The sequence below is a fragment of the Stenella coeruleoalba genome (genome assembly GCF_951394435.1).
Source record: "Stenella coeruleoalba genome assembly, chromosome: 5".
Lineage (NCBI taxonomy): Eukaryota > Metazoa > Chordata > Mammalia > Artiodactyla > Delphinidae > Stenella > Stenella coeruleoalba.
Window position 1 is genome coordinate 77,024,851 of NC_137150.1, and position 18,536 is coordinate 77,043,386.

An 18,536-nucleotide genomic window follows, 5' to 3' on the forward strand; every position below is an offset into this window, starting at 1 on the left:
TCTCATTCTTGTAAAAAAGATTTTTCTGTGGTTGCACTATATATAGTGTGGTTTCCCCACTCCTAATTCACAGGGTTGTAACATATCCAAGAGCTTTATTTATTTATTTAGTTTTGCTTAAATGGTCTTTTTTTAACCACTTAACTTTCCATTCAAGTTACTATTCTTTTATTTTAAATATATATAGGAATTACTCAAGGTGATGAGGACGATTGATGACAGAATAGTACATGAATTAAACACTACGGTTCCAACAGCTTCCTTTGCAGGGAAAATTGATGCCAGCCAAACCTGTAAACAACTTTATGAGTCTGTAAGTGTATCTTTTGAGTCTTTTCTTTTGTGCTTCCTTTATGCCTTTCTCTGTAGGCAAAATAAGAAAACAATTGACATAATTAAACTGTGGATACAAGAATGGAATCTTCATGTTTTCTTGCCCACACCTGAGGGTATATATAAGTTTTGATCTGGTTTCTACAAACTAAAGAAAATGTGTGATCTTAAGTACAAGTCTGGGAAGAGACAGTTCTAAGGAATGAAAGCAGCCTTTTTTTGACCCCCTCCTGAGCAGCCTTTAACTTAGGAAAGCTTATGCTTCAAGGAATGAAGGAGAAAGTGAAACAGTCAAGTACAATAAAACAGTGAAACAAGAGCAGGGTCTTTGAATGAATCAATCTTAAGAAGCTAGACACCTGATTTAAGGAAGAATTAAAACCCTTCACACTTTTTATCAATATATCTTCTATCTTCCCTGACTCATCAGGAAAGGGAAAAGAAGCATTTGGCAGGAGAGAAGGAAAAGCCACAGATAAATTGTCCTTTTCTGAGGCTTCGGTTTCTCAAGTATATATTTTTTCATTGCCTCTTAAAGATCCTCTTTATTTCTCTTTTTTAATTTCTAAAAGTGAAAGGAAATAACGATGTAGCTGAGCATTTTTTATAGCTTACTTATATTTTTTTCATTAATTTGGAAGCTGATATATGGCATTTGCTTTTTTAGGCTCTACCAGAAGATTACTGTATTACTTAAAATCTAAAGTCAATTTCTCAATAATGAAAAAAAAATCAGTTTTGGATAAACTTATTCATATCACTTAAATTCAAAGCATTAACTGCTGATTTTTTTTCTGCTTTTATGTGAAAGTATGTTACTTTGTTGAGTGGTCAGGTAATTCTTGTGGCTTCATAAAATTGTAGGGATGGGGGCTTTAAGGAGTAGACTTCAGTATTGGGAGTAGAGAGCATGGGTCCAAGGCCTAATTTATTATGAGGTTGTTTGACAGTTCACTTAGTTTCTTTGGGTAGCTCTGTCTAAAGAACTATTGGTAGAAGTTTGTAATGGCTTTAGTGATCCACCTCACTACCCATATATATATAATCTCTATAATCTATTCAATTGTTTCCATTTAGAATCTTTTTATTAACCTAGAGGTTTATAGCATAGCGATTAACAACATGGATTCCAGATCTAGATTAAATCTCACCTCTGCTACTTCCTAGCTGGGTGACCTTGAAATAACCTCTGAGTCAGTTTCCTTATTTGTAAAATAGTATCAGAAAAGTATCCGGTCAATTGTTAGAGGATTAAATGAGTTAATATAAAGTGCTTACTGTACTAAATGTTTTACATATAAATGCTTGCTGCTTCTCTTATTGTTGTTATTATTTCTTATTCCTTTGTTGAACCAGGATAAACTGGCATGCTAAATTTGGAACCTTTCTGTTTTAGATATTCTTGTCTATGTGTTTGGGTTTTTCTTCATCTGTATTCTAGAGGGATCCAGCAACATGAATGTATGTAAAGGATTATTTATCAAGTAGCTCTGTTCCAGGGGTCGAGCCTGCAATAGAGTACCCATGCTAACAAGTACCACTGAGTTCCGTTAGATATTGTCTCAGTTAAGAAGTGGAACTCTGTGACATGTCCAAGTTGTTTACGGTCACCCTGACTGTCCTTAGTCCCTGACCCTTCCTTTTATAGTCGATGAAGGAATATTTGCGCACTCTAATGATAATACTTATTATAGATAATACAAATTATCTAATGATAATACTTCTTCATAGGAGAATACTTCTTCATAGGAGAAGATAAGCAAAGTTATTTTAGAATTTAGAAATTTAGAATTTTGATTTTAGAAATTCCAAATTTTAAAAGTATAATCTTAGTAAAAATGAAATAATTTCAGTAAGATTCCCTAATTAGAGCATATTCCCTCAATATATGAAGTTTTCCTTTATTGTTCAGTTTCAAGGTAAACGTAAAAATCAATACTGAACAGTTAAGGAGTCTATGAACTTGGAACAGTGCTTTACAAATGCAGAACTGTTACCAGTGTCATAATGATTGATTTAGAGTAATTCTTAAAGCTATCTCTTTAATATAATGAACTTTTGGACTATGTTTAAAAAATATGCTTCTTACATCCTTTTGTCAGAAGTTCTGGAGGAAGATTTAAAACACACAAAAAATGCCGTGACAAAAACTTACTAACTTTTTTTGCAATTGAGGTATAGTTGATGTACAATATTATATAAGTTTCAGGTGTACAACATACTGATTCACAATATTTAAGTGTTTTGCTTTTAATGATAGTTAAACTAAGGGTCGTTGTTAGGATTCTAAAATGATGTTTGGGAAATTTAGAATCAACCTTTGTTCTAGAAAGAAAAACACCAAAAAACTATAATCAGGAAAATGACATTCTGTTTCCCTTAAAGGCAAAAAACATTATTTTAAAATAATGATTAAAAGGTAGTAGGTGAAAATTTCAGACTAAAAGAAGTTCTCAAAGTTGTGGTAAAATAAAACTGGGAAGTGCTAGATATACCCGCTTTAGACTAGTTTTGAATCATTCTCCTGCCCCACCCCAAGCGTCTTCATTTCAGAATTGCTTACCCCAGATCAAAGGAAGTATGGTTATGATATGGTTATAGTTCAGGATTTTTCTCCTCTAACCAAAGTTTTACTTTACTGAGTTTCTTAATTTTATCTCAGTTCCTTTATAAGCACTTTAGGTATCAGAAATAATTCTCTTATGACCAAATCCTCAAGCATCTGATACTAATGAGCTAATAAGCCTGGGTTCATGTTATTTTTTCTCTAGTAGGCTTATGTCACCCCATCTGTTACTAGTTATCAAGCGTCCTCATTTCTTTGACATATATGTACAGAAAGAAGTCCATGCATATTCCTCTTGCATATGCTGTTAGTTTTGAATTTTATTGAAGGATGGTCATGAAAATAGACCACAATAATTGATAATACTGAGTAAAAGGTGATTTGCCCAGTAATTCCTGTTCACATAGGAGTGGGTTCACAGTGGGGCTAATATGAAGGAAATGTAAGCAGGTGAGGGTAGGAGGGTAGTCTGCATCTAGAAGTGTATCCACAGGTAAGGGGCCAAGCTAACAAGGGGAATAATGGAGGAAAGCCCAGCCAAGGAAGGAAACTGTGTGGAGAGAGACCAAAAGAAAGATACTGAACGTTTTAATAAAATGTACAAAATTTGAAATTGATTTTAAAATGCAGATAGAAAAATGAGAATATTGTGATAGACTCCTAGTTAGTACTAATGCTGTTTCACTAATTGCTGGGGGGTTAGACAAAATATCAAAGTAATTAAATAGCATCTGGTATCTGAGCAATGTACTGAGTCATGTTGCCTCTAAATTTTAGAGGTGGAAAGGATATTAGTGATTATTTACTCATAATCCATAATTTTCCAAAAGAAGAAACTGAAGCCTGTAACAGAAGCAGCATATTAGCTAATAAATATGGGCCTTGAGGCTGTCCTTGTGAACCCTAAATGTTACACTGAAAAAAATTAGCTTATTAGAGAAATATACTATAGGTGGGATTAACGTCTGTTATGAAATTCCCTCCCTTCACATGGGTACAACTTTTAACTAATGCACTTTTAGTATTCCCCTCTAGAAATATAAAGGTTTATTCTTTCCTGGCGTGTATTAGACCAGTAGTTCTCAACCACGGGGTCCCAATATGACCATTTAAGAGCTGTATTTCAAATAACTTATGAGGAATGCTTATAGAATGGTTGTTAGTCCCATATTTTATATAAAATATATATAATGGGTTATTTCTATACAGCCATCACTAGCATAGCATTGGGATATTCCCCCTTCAGAGGGGAGAAGGAATGATATAACGTGATTAAATGGAGCAAGCCAACACTTAAATTTTAGTTGGAGGTGAACTACTGTTACTATGCACCATTAATTATAATGACGATTGCACATTATTTTAGTATTTTGCTCTGCCTCCACCCCAAGTTTTTGGGGTATCTCCAGAATTTGGCTATGATCATGGGAGTATGTTTGAATTGAAACATGACTATCATAATTAATGAAACAAGGCAGAAAATAGATGCAAATTATTGTATTGGATTTGTTACATTAAGATGAAGGCTGATAATTGCTCTGTTGGGCATCCTTTACTCTCCGTCAGCACACACAATTGATGGAATCGGTGACCTCCACTTCATGTACAATTTTTCCTTGTTAGTACTTAAAGTTTAAAATCTTGAAAAGGGTTCTGTCTGACATAGGTAAATGTAGCATTCTTTGTTTTTCTTTATTGTAACTAAGAGCTTCTCTATATCACTTACTTTATAATTTTTGGCACTGTTGACAACATGAGGCTGAAAAAAACAATGAAAAAACAAAAAGAGAACAGCAATAGGAAGTGGCCCAGAAGGTGTGTGAGGGTGGGTGTAGGGTAGAGGAACACACAGGTACAAGAATGGGAGAGAAAGGAGTGCAGGGAGGAGACTGAGATGAATCAAAGCACAGCGCAAGGAGTGCAGGAAGAGGAGCAGGAAGGCCTGGGAGCTTAGTGAGGAAGAGGACGGCCCAACCTCTTCACTTTCACCCTCACAGCTGCTGCCTTTGAGCGGGCTCATTCAGCACAATCTTCTCTTCCACAGATTCAGTTTTTAAAAACTGTTTTAGAAAGTATTACATTTCTGTAGCCTAAAAAAGTTTTTTTAAAACACTGAAATGTGACAAATTGGTGTGATTTTTTTTTTCTCATTTCCTTCTTTTGTTCTTTTAGTTGATGGCGGCTCATGCCAGTAGGGACCGAGTCATAAAAAACTGTATAGCTCAGACCTCATCAGTAGTAAAACAGCTCCGAGAAGAGAGAGAAAAGAATTTGGACAATTTAACATTATTAAAGCAACTTAGAAAAGAACAGACAAAGGTAAGTTGAACAGGGTTTACATTTCTGAGGCAAGGTTTCCAAACTTAGCCTTCAAAATAAAGCCAGTTTTTAATATGAAAAACTCAGAGTAAGAGATGGTTATTATTACTTAAAACCAAATGATCAGGAGATTAGTACTTCATTTTTAATGGACTTTATTTTATTACATTTCAATACTAATTGGTAAATTAATGTGCATTTCATGAACGTGTGGAGTGTAGCAAGTTTTAGCTAAAAGAAGCATGTAATCATGTTATTTCCATTCCTTTACATATTCCACAAAGATACAAGGATTAATATAGACCAACACCACATCGAAAAATCTAGGGCAATCACATCTGTATCTATGTTTTGAAGCTTGACTTGAGAAGAAACGTTTTTTAAATATATTTACATTTTGAAAATATTTACCTCTGGTTTCAGCTGTAGAAATCTGCTGAAATGTAATATAGATATTTAACTTCAGGATATTACCCCCTTCCGCCGTAAAAGTATAGTACTATTTAAATATAACCAGGGCCACCAGAGCCTCATTATGTTTATTTCTTTGCTGTGGAGAGGGTGGTAGGGGTCTTTGACTCTTTTCAGACTCTCCTTTGTTTCCACTTCATCTCCCATGCCTGCCATTTTCCCTTTTAGGAGAACACCAAGTGTCCACTGAGTTCTATGTCAGAGCAAGCTTTATTTTCCCAAAGTCAGCCGTCATGTAGATGGGGTGTGGACCTCAGAGTAGAGTTAATGAAGCAGAGCTATTTCTTTATAGCCCTTAAATGTGACACGTCAAGAAAACAGTTGAAATGTATGCCATATTTTATTTTGTGGACTGCATTGCTGTCTTTTGAGGAGGGTGGGGGTGGGAGGGGGCCTTCAGGGGTAACTTTTTATTCTGATACAATTTCAAACTTACAGAAAAGTTGCATGAACAGTACAAGGAAGTCCCATATACCCTTTACCTATATTCACCTATTTACATTTTGCTCCACCTGCTTTACAGTTCATTCTCTCTACTCTTCTTTCCCCCTCCATCCTTCCCTCCCTCTTTCCCTGTCTTCCTCCCCCTCCCCCATACACATTTTTTTTCCTTTACCATTTTGAAAATACGCTGGGCACATTATACTCCTTTACCCCTACATATGTTGGTTATTTCCTAAGAACAAGGGCTTTTTCTTACATGACCACTGTATAATTATCAAAATCATGTCTGTATTTTAAGATGGTGTAATAGGTGACTTACTGATCCTTACATGTCAGGTGACTGAAAATCCAGTGTGATATGGAATCATGTTTTCATACTGAACAACTTGTGAAGTTTGCTCTTTGTTTAGTAGATGTAGCCAAACTTTGAAAAAGGGATCTTGCTGTCTCTCTCAAGCCTTTGTTCTTTTGCTGCACACAGGTGTGCACTTTCTTAGTCATTCCATTGATGCAGTGTGTTTCACTGGATACAGGATTCATCCACTGTCTTTGCTGTTCTCTTTGTTCATGACAACTGCTTCAGCCCTGTGTTCCACACCTGCTCATTCATCAGCCAGTGGTGGGTTCTTCAGACAGTGAACTTAGGCTATAATGGTCATCTTAGCCTACCCTCCATGTTGATGAAGGCTCATAGATAAATTATAGAAAGCTGGTTAAGATCTAGTATTTTTGGATTTTGTATTTTAACAGGCTCTTGAAGTATTGACAAAGGAAAGTGCAGGGCAGGGCTGTTAAATCAGAAACTGAAAAATGATTATTTGCAAATTAAGTCAGACAAAGAATAGAGTGACTCTTGTTAGCAGAGTGCAAAGTTCAAAAACCAGTGTGAGTGTTTGTGAGTGATGTGTCACACAATTTTGTCTGCCCTCTGTTCTGCCCATTTGCCTTTAGAGCCCAGCACAATCACTGCAAGGAGGAGTTTTAGAAACCAGCCAGTGAGTTAATGAAAGGTAGTTTTCTGGCCTGTGATATTGCATAGGACTAGAGTAGAAGTTAACCATGAGTAGTAGTATTTAAGCAAATAAGGAAACTTGACTTTCTTTTTCAAGTTTGCTATGGAGATTATAGAATCAGAAAGAGACAGCTCTTGGAGATGTTCCAGCTCTACCTCTTCATTTTCTATATATGGAAACAGACTTAGAGATACTGACATCCCCAGAGTCACAAGCTAGTACGTGGTAGAACTGGGACTTTATAACCCATCTCATCTTACTCTAAATTCAGTCAGTGTTTTTACCTTAAGTTGTGACTAAGAGTCAAATTCTGATTACTTTAGTGAACAATTTATTTACATACAGTGATGCCCGTCTGAAAGTTCCCAGTTCTTTACCTGAATCCTTACCTCAGAAAAAGCACATTCCTTGCTGGAACTATATACCTGCTGTCACCTCTTAGTAGCTTTGAGACGAAGTTTACCTGTTTAAGACCCAGAGCCTCAAAAACAACCATCTCGGGACTTCCCTGGTGGTGCAGGGGTTAAGAATCCGCCTGCCAATGCAGGGAACTCAGGTTCGAGCCCTGGTCCGGGAAGATCCCACATGCCGTGGAGCAACTAAGCCCGTGTCAATGAAGACCCAACACAGCCAAAAATAAATAAATAAAATAAATAAATTTATTAAAAAAAAAAACCAACCATCTCAAAGGTAGCATTTTGTTGTTGGCACTGAAATTGCATTAGAAGCTGGCTGTAATATCTGCGGTGTTCAAGAATAGAAAAAACATGGATTTTAAAGGCAGACAGCTCTAAAGAAATAATCCCACCTACCATTTGGAGGTTTTGTAACCTTGTAAATTAATTGTTCTGAAACTTCTGATTTTCAGTTTGTAAAATGGAATTGATACATAGTAACTTCTTATATTTTCTTTTTTTGGTGAGGATTGAATTGTATAATATATGTAAGAGCTTGCATATTGACTGATAATGAAGTAGCAGTGTCTTTCCTTTTTGAGTCGCTGGGACTCCATATTTGTTATATTAATCCTCTTTACAATATCCCCCCCAACCAGTGGTTTCCACCTTTTGTTTAACCAGTATTAAGGGGGTTGGGGGGATATACAGTCTTATGTGGCAGTGCATTCTCTTTTTGGACAGTTGTAATTGTTCAGAGATTTTCTTACTTAGTGTGAAAATCTGTCTCCTTGTAGCATGTAATTACTGTTCCTTAATCTTCCCTCTGGATAAGTCTAAACCCATTTCTACACAAACATCCCTTTAATATTTGAGAGCAATTATGAATACTGTCTTAGTGGTCTGTTGTAACACTGTTCTTTAAAGTTGTTACTTCTTTGGCAGAAAGTCCAGGCTCTGACAGCAGTGAAGCTTTAATGATTTCTGGGTCGATATAACTGATTAAAATCTGAAACCAAGGTTGCTGTGATGTAAGCAGGCGGGCTTCCTCAGGCTTGTTACTACTCCACAACACATTAGAAATGCAGTCCTTCCCCTTGTTCATGGTTTCAATCCTATATACTGGCCCATATTCTGACAGCAGTTTTGAGTCTACGAAGGGAGTTTACAAGGAGCGTTGGATCAGTACCATATCCAGTCTTATTAGTGTTATATGCATATTTCTCAAACCTCCTGCCTGAGCTGTACTCCTAATTTATGGTTAGGTTCTTTGGTCTGGGTGCCTAACTCATGGTTGCCCAGAATCCCTCTGGCATTTTGTTCCCAAATCTCCTGGCCTGGGTCTTGACTTTGGCCTGAAGAAATCATCCTGCTTTTAACCTCTTGGCTGCCTCAACCTGTACTGCTTTTTTTCTCCTAATTTTCCTGAATATTTTCAGGTTCTCCTCCTGGAATTGGTTAGCTTCTTTCCTTTCAGGTCTCTCTGACCAGAGGCGACTAGGAGTATGATGGGCCTGCCATCTGGACCTGGCAATAGAATTGGCTACATTTTTGATGGAGTGATTAGGTTGGCAGTTAAAAAGAAAGTTAGAAAGACTAGCATTTTTAGCCTCACACCTCTGGCTGTACGGTTAAGGTATGGAAAACTCATCCCTTTCTCAATTACTTGAGCTTTATATATTCTTCTTCTCTGTTTTTCTTCCTGTTTCTTTTTTCTTTTATTCAAATCAGGTTGCCACCTCCTTGTCCTTTTTTTTGTTCGTCTGTGCTATCTTTGCAAATCTATATGGTAGGATCAATAACTAGAACTGGAGTTATTGAGTTAAAGGACATGTGAATTTACATTTTTGGTAAGTCTTACCAAATTGCTCTCCATAGAAGTTGAAACAATTTGTACTCCTACTAAAAATATGTGTGAGTGTATCTTTCCCCATACCCTCACTAATACTAGGTTTTATCAGACATCAGATTTCTTGTATTAAAATTTTTTTTGTCATATTATGGCTTAATTTACATTTCTTTATACATGAATAAAATGGTACATTTTAAAAATAGGTTTATTGGCCATTTGTTTTCCTTCTGTGAACTACCTGGACATTTGAGATTTTTTTTTTAAAGCTCTCAAGGTGATAATAATATGCAGCAAAGCTTGAGAACTACGGCTTTATAAGATTTAGCAACTGATTAAATATGAGGAGAACAGCTATGTCAAAGAAGGTTTTGAAATCTAGCCTAAGTATTACCATTAATATGGAACGCAGGAGCAGCAGCTGGTTTTGTTAGGAAAACATAGAGTTTGGTTTTAGTTCTTTAATTTAAATTTTCGTAACTTCATTTTTGTTTTCCTTTCTTGCAGTTGAAATGGATGCAGTCAGAACTGAATGTTGAAGAAGTGGTAAATGACAGGAGCTGGAAGGTATAAAATAATGTTGGTTCTTGGAGAGAACTAGGAGGGGAAGCAGAACTAACAAAGGGAAACCAAGGGAGGGGGGAGGCAAAGAGTGCCTTGGGCACTTAAGAATAATAAAGATCCTTCATTTACAAGCAATTGAAGGCTTTAACTTTTTTTGGGGGGGGGTGCAGGTTGTGGTTAGAATCCAAGTTAGAGCCATCTTACAAAAAGTAGCTTTACAGTCATATGGTAGAATTGCATGATCATCATGGGAACAGAATTGGAGACATTCTGTATGTTTCCTAATACTAATTATGGGCTATTTGATATTTAGAGTTATTAGTTGTTAACTTAGAACCTTCAACCAGGTTATTTGTTCAAGTTAGCTTTTCTGAGCTCAGTTACTTTCCATAAATTTTCATATCATTATCCTTCACAGTTGTTTGTTTTCTGACATATCTGATCGTGAAACTTTGTTTGTATGTAGTTTTACTGGTATTTGATAATAGGGCTTTTTATGGCTCCTAGATTCACATGCTCCTTATTACCACCTACGTGGTTCTAATTAGGAATTAGATTGGGGGACCAGGATCCCAGGACTTTACATGTAGTTAAAAATCACAAAATTCTACACTATTGATACTATGTATAAAATAGATAACTAATGAGAACATACTGTATAGCACAGGGAACTCTATTCAGTGCTCTGTGGTGACCTAAATGGGAAGGAAATCCAAAAAAGAGGGGATGTATGTATATGTACAGCTGATTCACTTTGCTATACAGTAGAAATTAACACAACTTTGTAAAGCAACTATAATCCAATAAAACTTTTTTAAAAAATTACAAAATTCCTACTTTAGTTTTCTGAAAAAGTATGTCCGCATGTCCTCTCTAAAACTTCAAAGATTTCCAAAGGGCAAAATCTATTAAATCTGAAAGAATGAACTGAAAGTTTTGTTTTACCCTTTGAAATTAACCAATGGAATGGGGCTGGATCCAGAGGGAGGCTAACTGAACCAAAAACTGGAGTGTACTGGGCTTCCCTGGTGGCGCAGTGGTTGAGAGTCCACCTGCCGATGCAGGGGATGCGGGTTCGTGCCCCAGTCCGGGAAGATCCCACATGCCGCGGAGCGGCTGGGCCCGTGAGCCATGGCCGCTGAGCCTGCGCATCCGGAGCCTGTGCTCCACAACGGGAAAGGCCACAACAGTGAGAGGCCCGCGTACTGCAAAAAAAAAAAAACTGGAGTGTACCAACTTGCAGAGCCATGAATAAACTGCGAAATACAAATCGATTTCTTTTGCTTTATCACATTTCTTTATCCTATCCTCTTTGCCAAGATTTCTTATTTCTGCCCTTTCCACCTATGTGATAAGGTGTTTGCTCCTTGAAAGCACACACATTTCCCCCTTTATCAGACAAATGGAAGTATATTGTCTACACTTTGTTTTTTTCCCTTAATATATCTTGGAGATCTTTTCAAATCAGAACATGAAGAGCTTCCTTATTTTTTATGCTTGCTTATATCCCATTGAATGGATGTACCAAAATTGTTATTTGACATAGTCCCACATGACACGTAATAATAGAATGTTCTTTTAACATTATGATATGTTATTTGTTTAGTTTTTAGGAAGCAAGATAAATAGAACAAAACATTATATAAATTTATACAGTTTAGCAAAGGAGTGGACTCCCTTCAAGTATATCTCCATGTAAGAAGGATCTGGCACTCATTTAGAAAAGCATGACAGATATCTAAATAAAATCTTCATTATAAAAGGATTTTTAAAAAGCTTTATCTTAAAAATATCTTATTTTTGTCTAACTGTCCAGAATGTGTCCAGAATATGGAACTAGCATATTTGTTAGTTTACCAAATAAGCTAGCTTGTGATGATTTTTTTCCTTGAATAATTTAAATTTTATTAAAATATTAAAATTATCATATAAATGAATATCAAGGCCTTCTTAGCTCTTAGCACCTAGTAAGTCAGTTTGAACCAGTGAGGAAACACCTCTGTTTCCTAAACCTGTTGACCTGGGACAAGAAAAGTTTATATCTACCTGACCCATGCCAAATTTAATTGAATTCCAGGCCTGATTTATACAGGATGACTCAGTGACCTTTGTTTCTGTTCACATATCTTAGGTGTTTAATGAACGCTGCCGAATTCACTTCAAGCCTCCAAAGAATGAATAAAAAGATACTTTTTTTAAAAAAGGACCGGGTCATCTCATAAGAGTTAAGCATGACAGACATCAACATGGTGGGCTTCCCAGGAAGATTTCTGAGCCAACAGTCCAAGACCTTTTGTTGATTTCAGCCCCACTTACCCAAGACCTCAAGTATAAATAATTCTGATAATTATGGAGAAATCAACTGCTATTTTATACTGATTCTGTAAAAAAAACAAAAAAAAACAAACAAAAAAAGATATTTTGTAACTATTAAAATAATTTTCTGACTCAGTGTACATAATTATTTGATTGTTTTCCAAGTTGAGGCAGTAAGTTCTTGTAAGAGAATTTAAATACAATTTCAATATCTGATTTGATTTATATTGTACCTTTTTGAATTTTACAAATTTATTGGCATGAGCATAGACCTTTTTGGTCATTGATAGTTTTATCTCTTTAGGTTTATTGCTCTTAAGTTAAAGGGCAGTAATATAGGCTGGATACTGTCCAAAGAAATTCTCTTAGTACCTTAACTTAGCTCGTTTTCATATGCAAAAACTAATGTTGGGTGGAAATATTTTCCTGGATAATGTTTCCGTGGACCATGAAAAGGAAAGCAAAGTAAAACAAATTCAGAAAATGGAAAAGTAGAGGAGGGCTTGCATAATGGTATTCTAGTACAGGATGATTGTATTCGTTTTCTGTTGCTGCTTAACAAGTTTAGCAGCTTAAATTCACCCCTGTTTATTACTTTAGAGTTCTGTAGGTCAGAAGGCTAGGAAGGCTTGACTGAGTTCTCTGCCTGGGGTCTCACAGGCTGAAATCAAGTTGTGGCCCAGACTGGGCTCTTGTCTGGAGTCTCCAGGGGAAGAATCTGCTTCCAGGCTCATTCAGATCCTTTCGGTTGTAAGAAGAGAAGTCCCTGTTTCCTTGCTGCCTGTCATGGGCCACTCTAAGCTCCTGAAAGCCACCCATATTTCTTGACACCATGGTCCCCTCCCTTTTCAAGCTAGCAACAGTGCATTGAATCCTCATTCTTGGAGTCTGACTTCCTTTTCTGCTATAGACAGACTGCTTTTAAAGGGTTTGTGTGTTTATATTAGTTTTACCATAATAATCTTCCTTTTTATTACCTCAAGAGTCAACTGATTACAACTTTAATCATACCTGCAAATCCCTTTTGCTGGGTAATGTGACATCACAGATGTAATGTCTCATATTCACAGTCTGAGGGATTAGAGTGGGACATTTTGGAGAGTCATTCTAGGACTCTGCTTACCACGATTTAAACAGAAGCTTCCTGGCTCTGGCACAGTTGGATTGACCCAGTGGGGTTGTGGATAGGCTTGTGTGTTCAGTATGTTGACTCTTATCAGGTTGTGCACTTGGAAGTGAGCAATAAATGTATAAAGTGCTCACCATTCTTTCAAAAAAAGCTTTTGAGCATCTACTGTGGCTCAGATACTGTTGTAGTTGTTGGGGATATTGATAAACAAGACCTACTTTTGTTAAGATTATAATGTTGTCTTTTCAACAAAAAAATTTCCTAGTGCCAGCAGTGAAAAAGATTTTCGGTAGGACTTACCTATTAATGAATGGTGCATGACAGAAAGTTGATGTTTAATAATTTTTGGATGGATGAGTGAATTGAAAGGATACATGTGAGGATAAAAATAAAACTCAACAAAGATGCTCAACAGGGAATTCAGAAACAGAATCCTTGGAAAGGATTCATAAGAGCCTTTCCAGAATTTCACGTCTGCTAAAGTATTATCTAGGCAATCCAATTTTAGCAGGATGCTTGACTCATCCCAATGTACCATATTATGAAAATGTGCAATTATGATAGTATGGAGTGACTTTTAGTATAAATGAATAATAGTATGTTTAGTTGTGATGAATGGCATTTTAAGCCTTCAACTTTTTTTTGCGTTACGCCGGCCTCTCACTGTTGTGGCCTCTCCCGTTGTGGAGCACAGGCTCCGGACGCGCAGGCTCAGCGGCCATGGCTCACGGGCCCAGCCGCTCCGTGACATGTGGGATCCTCCCGGACCGGGGCACGAACCCGCATCCCCTGCATCAGCAGGCGGACTCTCAACCACTGCACCACCAGGGAAGCCCTAAGCCTCCAACTTTTAAGAAAGGGATGGTGCATTGCTTTTGAAAGTTGATTTGCCTGCTGAAACAGTGTCTTGCATGTAATCGCTGCCTTAAAACAATTCGTTGATTTTGTTGCTTGAAGGATAGGTAGGATTTAGCCAAAAAGAGAAGAAACAGAAGGTGCAAAAGTTGAGATGAGTTTGGCCCTTCCTCAGCAGAACAGAAGATAACCATAGAGGAAACACTGATGATAATCCATTTGCAAATTCTTAACAAGTATTGGGTTGGCCAAAAAATTTGGGTTTTCTGTAAGACGTTATGAGAAAACCCAAACGAAATTTTTGGCCAACCCCGTATTTGAGTACCTTCCAAATCCAAATTCTAGGCACTATTAGCCACTGCTAACACATCAGTGAACGAAACAGAAAAAAAATACTTGCTCTGAAAAAGCTTACATGTAGTGAGGGGAGACAAACAATAGAAAGTAATTATATAGCATGCTAGGAAGTGTTAAAGTTCCATTCCATCCCCGCTCTCCCCCCACGACCCCCCCCCCGCAGCCCCCAAAGCAAGGAACCAGGAATGGGGAGTAAAGAGTGGGTTTCAAATGACTGTTCAGTCAGTCTGTTTCAGGTTGTGCTCCAAAGATACCAGTTTGGGAAACAGCAATAATGTACCCAGTGCTACTGCAGTAGACTGTGCTTTGTGCCACACCACCTATTTGACCGTCTAGGAATAACTTGGAAGCTGGGAGATTAGTCAAACGTGTGGTCTCATTTCAAATCAAGAAAAAAATATTCCGCCTGGAGATGGATGATCTAATCAAATACATCAGAAATCACTTAGGGTACTCATGATTTCTGTCTATACTTAACCTTTTAGGTAAGCCTTAATTGTTTCTTTTAAAAAAAATAGTTGAGCGTGAACACTGCAGAGTAAAGAAAATAGTCAAAAAGTGATCACTTCTGGGACTTCCCTGGTGGCGCAGTGGTTAAGAATCCACCTGCCAATGCAGGGGACATGGGTTCGAGCCCTGGTCCGGGAAGATCCCACATGCTGTGGAGCAACTAAGCCCGTGCACCACAACTACTGAGCCTGCGCTCTAGAGCCTGCGAGCCACTACTGAAGCCCACGCGCCTAGAGCCCGTGCTCCACAAGAGAAGCCACCACAATGAGAAGCCCATGCACCACACGAAGAGTAGCCTCCACTCGCCACAACTAGAGAAAGCCCGCGCGCAGCAGCGAAGACCCAATGCAGCCAAAAATAAATAAATAGTAAATTAATATATTAAAAAAACTCCAATGTTTAAAAAAAAAAAGTGATCACTTCTGATAGGGACGGCATTTCCAGAAAAAGCCTAATTTACCCACAGCATTATGTTAGGGAGGAAGGCCAAAATGTTAGTAACTTTAAACAAAGATAGCTCCCAGCTTCTGAATGCAGTGGGCAGCTGAGGGCATCCCTGTAAAAGGGGAGAGGGCTTGGCCAAGTGAATTTGTGCATCTCCTGGCTGCATTAAAAAGGGACAGCAGATCCACTGGCATTTAGAAATAATTGCTATAGACAATGATTTTTCCATTCCAGTTTTTAAAACTAGCAAGAAAATCTGTCTCCTGCTTGAAATTCCTCACTGGCTTCTTAGTACCTTGAAGATAAGTACCAATTCTTCAAAACAGTTTGTGAAGTCCTTTGTGCTCTTGCTTACCTCCAACATCACCCCTCTCTATAGCACACTCTTTTGCCCACCAATAGGGAGCTACTTTCTGTTCCCAGAAAAGACCTGGTCTCAATTCTGAACTTCTGAACACATTGTCTTCTCTGGCCAGCTCCTACTTGTCTCAGTTATCACTTCCTTCAGCAAGCCTTTCCTGATCTTTGAAATACAAATTAGGTGTCTCTTTTATGTGCTCCCATGATGAACACCTCTATTGTGATCTTTTTATTTATTTATTTATTTATTTATTTATTTATTTATTTAGACTGTGTTGGGTCTTCATTTCTGTGCGAGGGCTTTCTCTAGTTGCGGCCAGGGGGGGCCGCGCTTCATCGCAGTGCGCGGGCCTCTCACTGTCGTGGCCTCTCTTGTTGCGGAGCACAGGCTCCAGAAGCCCCTATTGTGATCTTTATCACACTGTTCAATTACTGGTTTACCTCTACCCCACCAGCTTTCAAGGTTCTCGGTGCCTGGACGGATGAACCTGAGCAACTGCTAGTTTTCTACCCTATATCCATTTTCCCCTTCCTGATTTTGTCTAGAGTAGCAGTGTGCCCAGCTTCTCTGGCAGCCCTAGATAAGAGTGAGACAACTTAAGCCAATGAGATATAAGCAGAAGACTGCTGGGACATTTATGAGAAACTTACCTTCCTAATAAAGGCATTATCCCTTCCTCCTCCTTTCTACTGGAGTGTGGTTAGAGTGCCAAGGATGAGGACTATTTGCCTATGTGATAACAAACACAAAGATGAAAACCACATATTAAGGATGGCTGAACAGAAACATAGGAGACTGGATCCTTGATGGCATTGTGGGTTGCCAATTCCAGCCGGGCTATCTGTGTCTCCAAATTTGTTATAATGTGAGGGCAGGGATTTTTTATCTGTTCATTCAAGGGATGTAACAGGAGTGGTTAACCTGTTTGGTTAAGCTTCTATATTTAGGATTTTGTTATATTTAGCCAAATGCAGCCCACCGTCCAAATATTTGTTCAATGAATGAAAAGTATGCTACTAATAATAGCTCATTTGCTCTGTGTGTACTACAAATTAGGCACATTTTAAGTACTTCTGAAACCAAGCGGGGCCCTGTGGGGCTCCCGGGCATGGGGGCCCTTTTTTCCCCCATTTCTTGTAGGCAAGACTACAGCCTCCATGACCTACCCTGAGTTCCGAAGGGTGGAACAGTTGCTAATCAAGGGGGGGAGTAGCCAAGAAACCACCTGAGGCAAGATTAAAGGCACTAGAGAAGTTCATCAAGATTAGGAGACCCACCACCTGAGATGATTAAGGGAGGGCAGGCCCTGCATACACCCTGATCTTGTCAGAGACCCCACCTGTGAACCACTGCTATAAAACCCCTCACCAAATCCTCCCTGGTTAGGAGATACAGTTTTGTTTTTTTTGTTTTTTTGTTTTCTTGGTTTTTTTTGTGGTACGTGGGCCTCTCACTGTTGTGGCCTCTCCCATTGTGGAGCACAGGCTCCGGACGCACGGGCTCAGCAGCCATGGCTCACAGGCCTAGCCGCTCCACGGCATGTGGGATCTTCCTGGACCGGGGCACGAACCCGTGTCCCCTGCATCGGCAGGCGGACTCTCAACCACTGCACCACCAGAGAAGCCCAGGAGATACAGTTTTTTGAGGCAGAAGCCCAGTGTGTCTTTCTTTGCCTGGCAAAGCAATAAAGCTATCCTTTTCTACTTCACCCAAAACTCTTTGTTTCCGAGATTCGACATGTGTACAGAGCTTTCGGTAACATTTTACATGATTGCCCCATTTAGAGGATGAACTTTGGGGGAATTCCCAGGTGGTCCAGCGGTTAAGACTCTGTGCTTTCACTGCCGCAGGCCGGGGTTCGATCCCAGTTCAGGGAGCTAAAATCCTGAAAGCTGCATGGTGGTGGGCGGGGAGGTAGGACGGGGAAGTTGGGGAGGGAGGGGAATGAACTTTGGGAGAAACTAATAACTAGGGAAAGGCTGGTGAAGTCCAGGCCCTACATGAAGGAACAGCCAGAAGTGTGTGAAGCAGCTGGGGGGAAATCTGTCTCATTTCCCTAAGAAGGGAGACTTGGCATTAATAGCCAGTCCAGCCAGGATCAGTGCATTACTTGGTTCCTAAGGGCTGGAGTCAGATCTCATTCAAACATATCAATGTGCAAATGCAATTCTCTCTTTGCTCAGCTGTTCAACCCACATTCAGTTTCTGTCTCCCTAATCAATCATACCTTACTTCTCTGAGGACAAATTGTTCCTGTCCGTCTGTCCATCCATCCATCTACCCGTCTATATACTTGTCATGTGATACCATACAAGAGCCCTTTCTAGCCCTTTCTGTCTCCCTAATCAATCATACCTTACTTCTCTGAGGACAAATTGTTCCTGTCCGTCTGTCCATCCATCCATCTACCCGTCTATATACTTGTCATGTGATACCATACAAGAGCCCTTTCTAGCCCTTTCCCTTTCTAGGGAATACTCTCTGGTTCACAGCTCCTACTTAGAGAGCACTCCTTGGTAGCCCATTTTATACTATGTTGATTGGACCAGGACTGGGTGACTGACCCAAGAACTGCCAAACCTTAAGTTAGCCAGTGTTCTGTGACAAGTC

General features: G+C 38.7%; 1 protein-coding gene across 4 annotated transcripts in view; it reads left to right on the forward strand.

The window, feature by feature from the left end:
* MIX23 (mitochondrial matrix import factor 23) overlaps nt 1-18,536 on the forward strand; it is a 39,886-nt gene that overhangs the window by 10,832 nt on the left and 10,518 nt on the right. For 3 of the 4 annotated variants that reach the window (XR_013828599.1, XR_013828600.1, XM_079923405.1), the window contains 3 exons: nt 188-313; nt 5,072-5,218; nt 9,898-9,957. Coding sequence is in view for 2 of the 4 variants with exons in the window: in XM_079923405.1 (XP_079779531.1) it covers nt 188-313; nt 5,072-5,218; nt 9,898-9,957 (333 nt within the window). In the remaining 2 variants the exon portion in view is untranslated. Of the gene's footprint in view, nt 1-187; nt 314-5,071; nt 5,219-9,897; nt 9,958-12,085; nt 12,397-18,536 lie in introns of those variants that run through there. The other variant, XM_079923406.1, reaches the window with a different exon arrangement.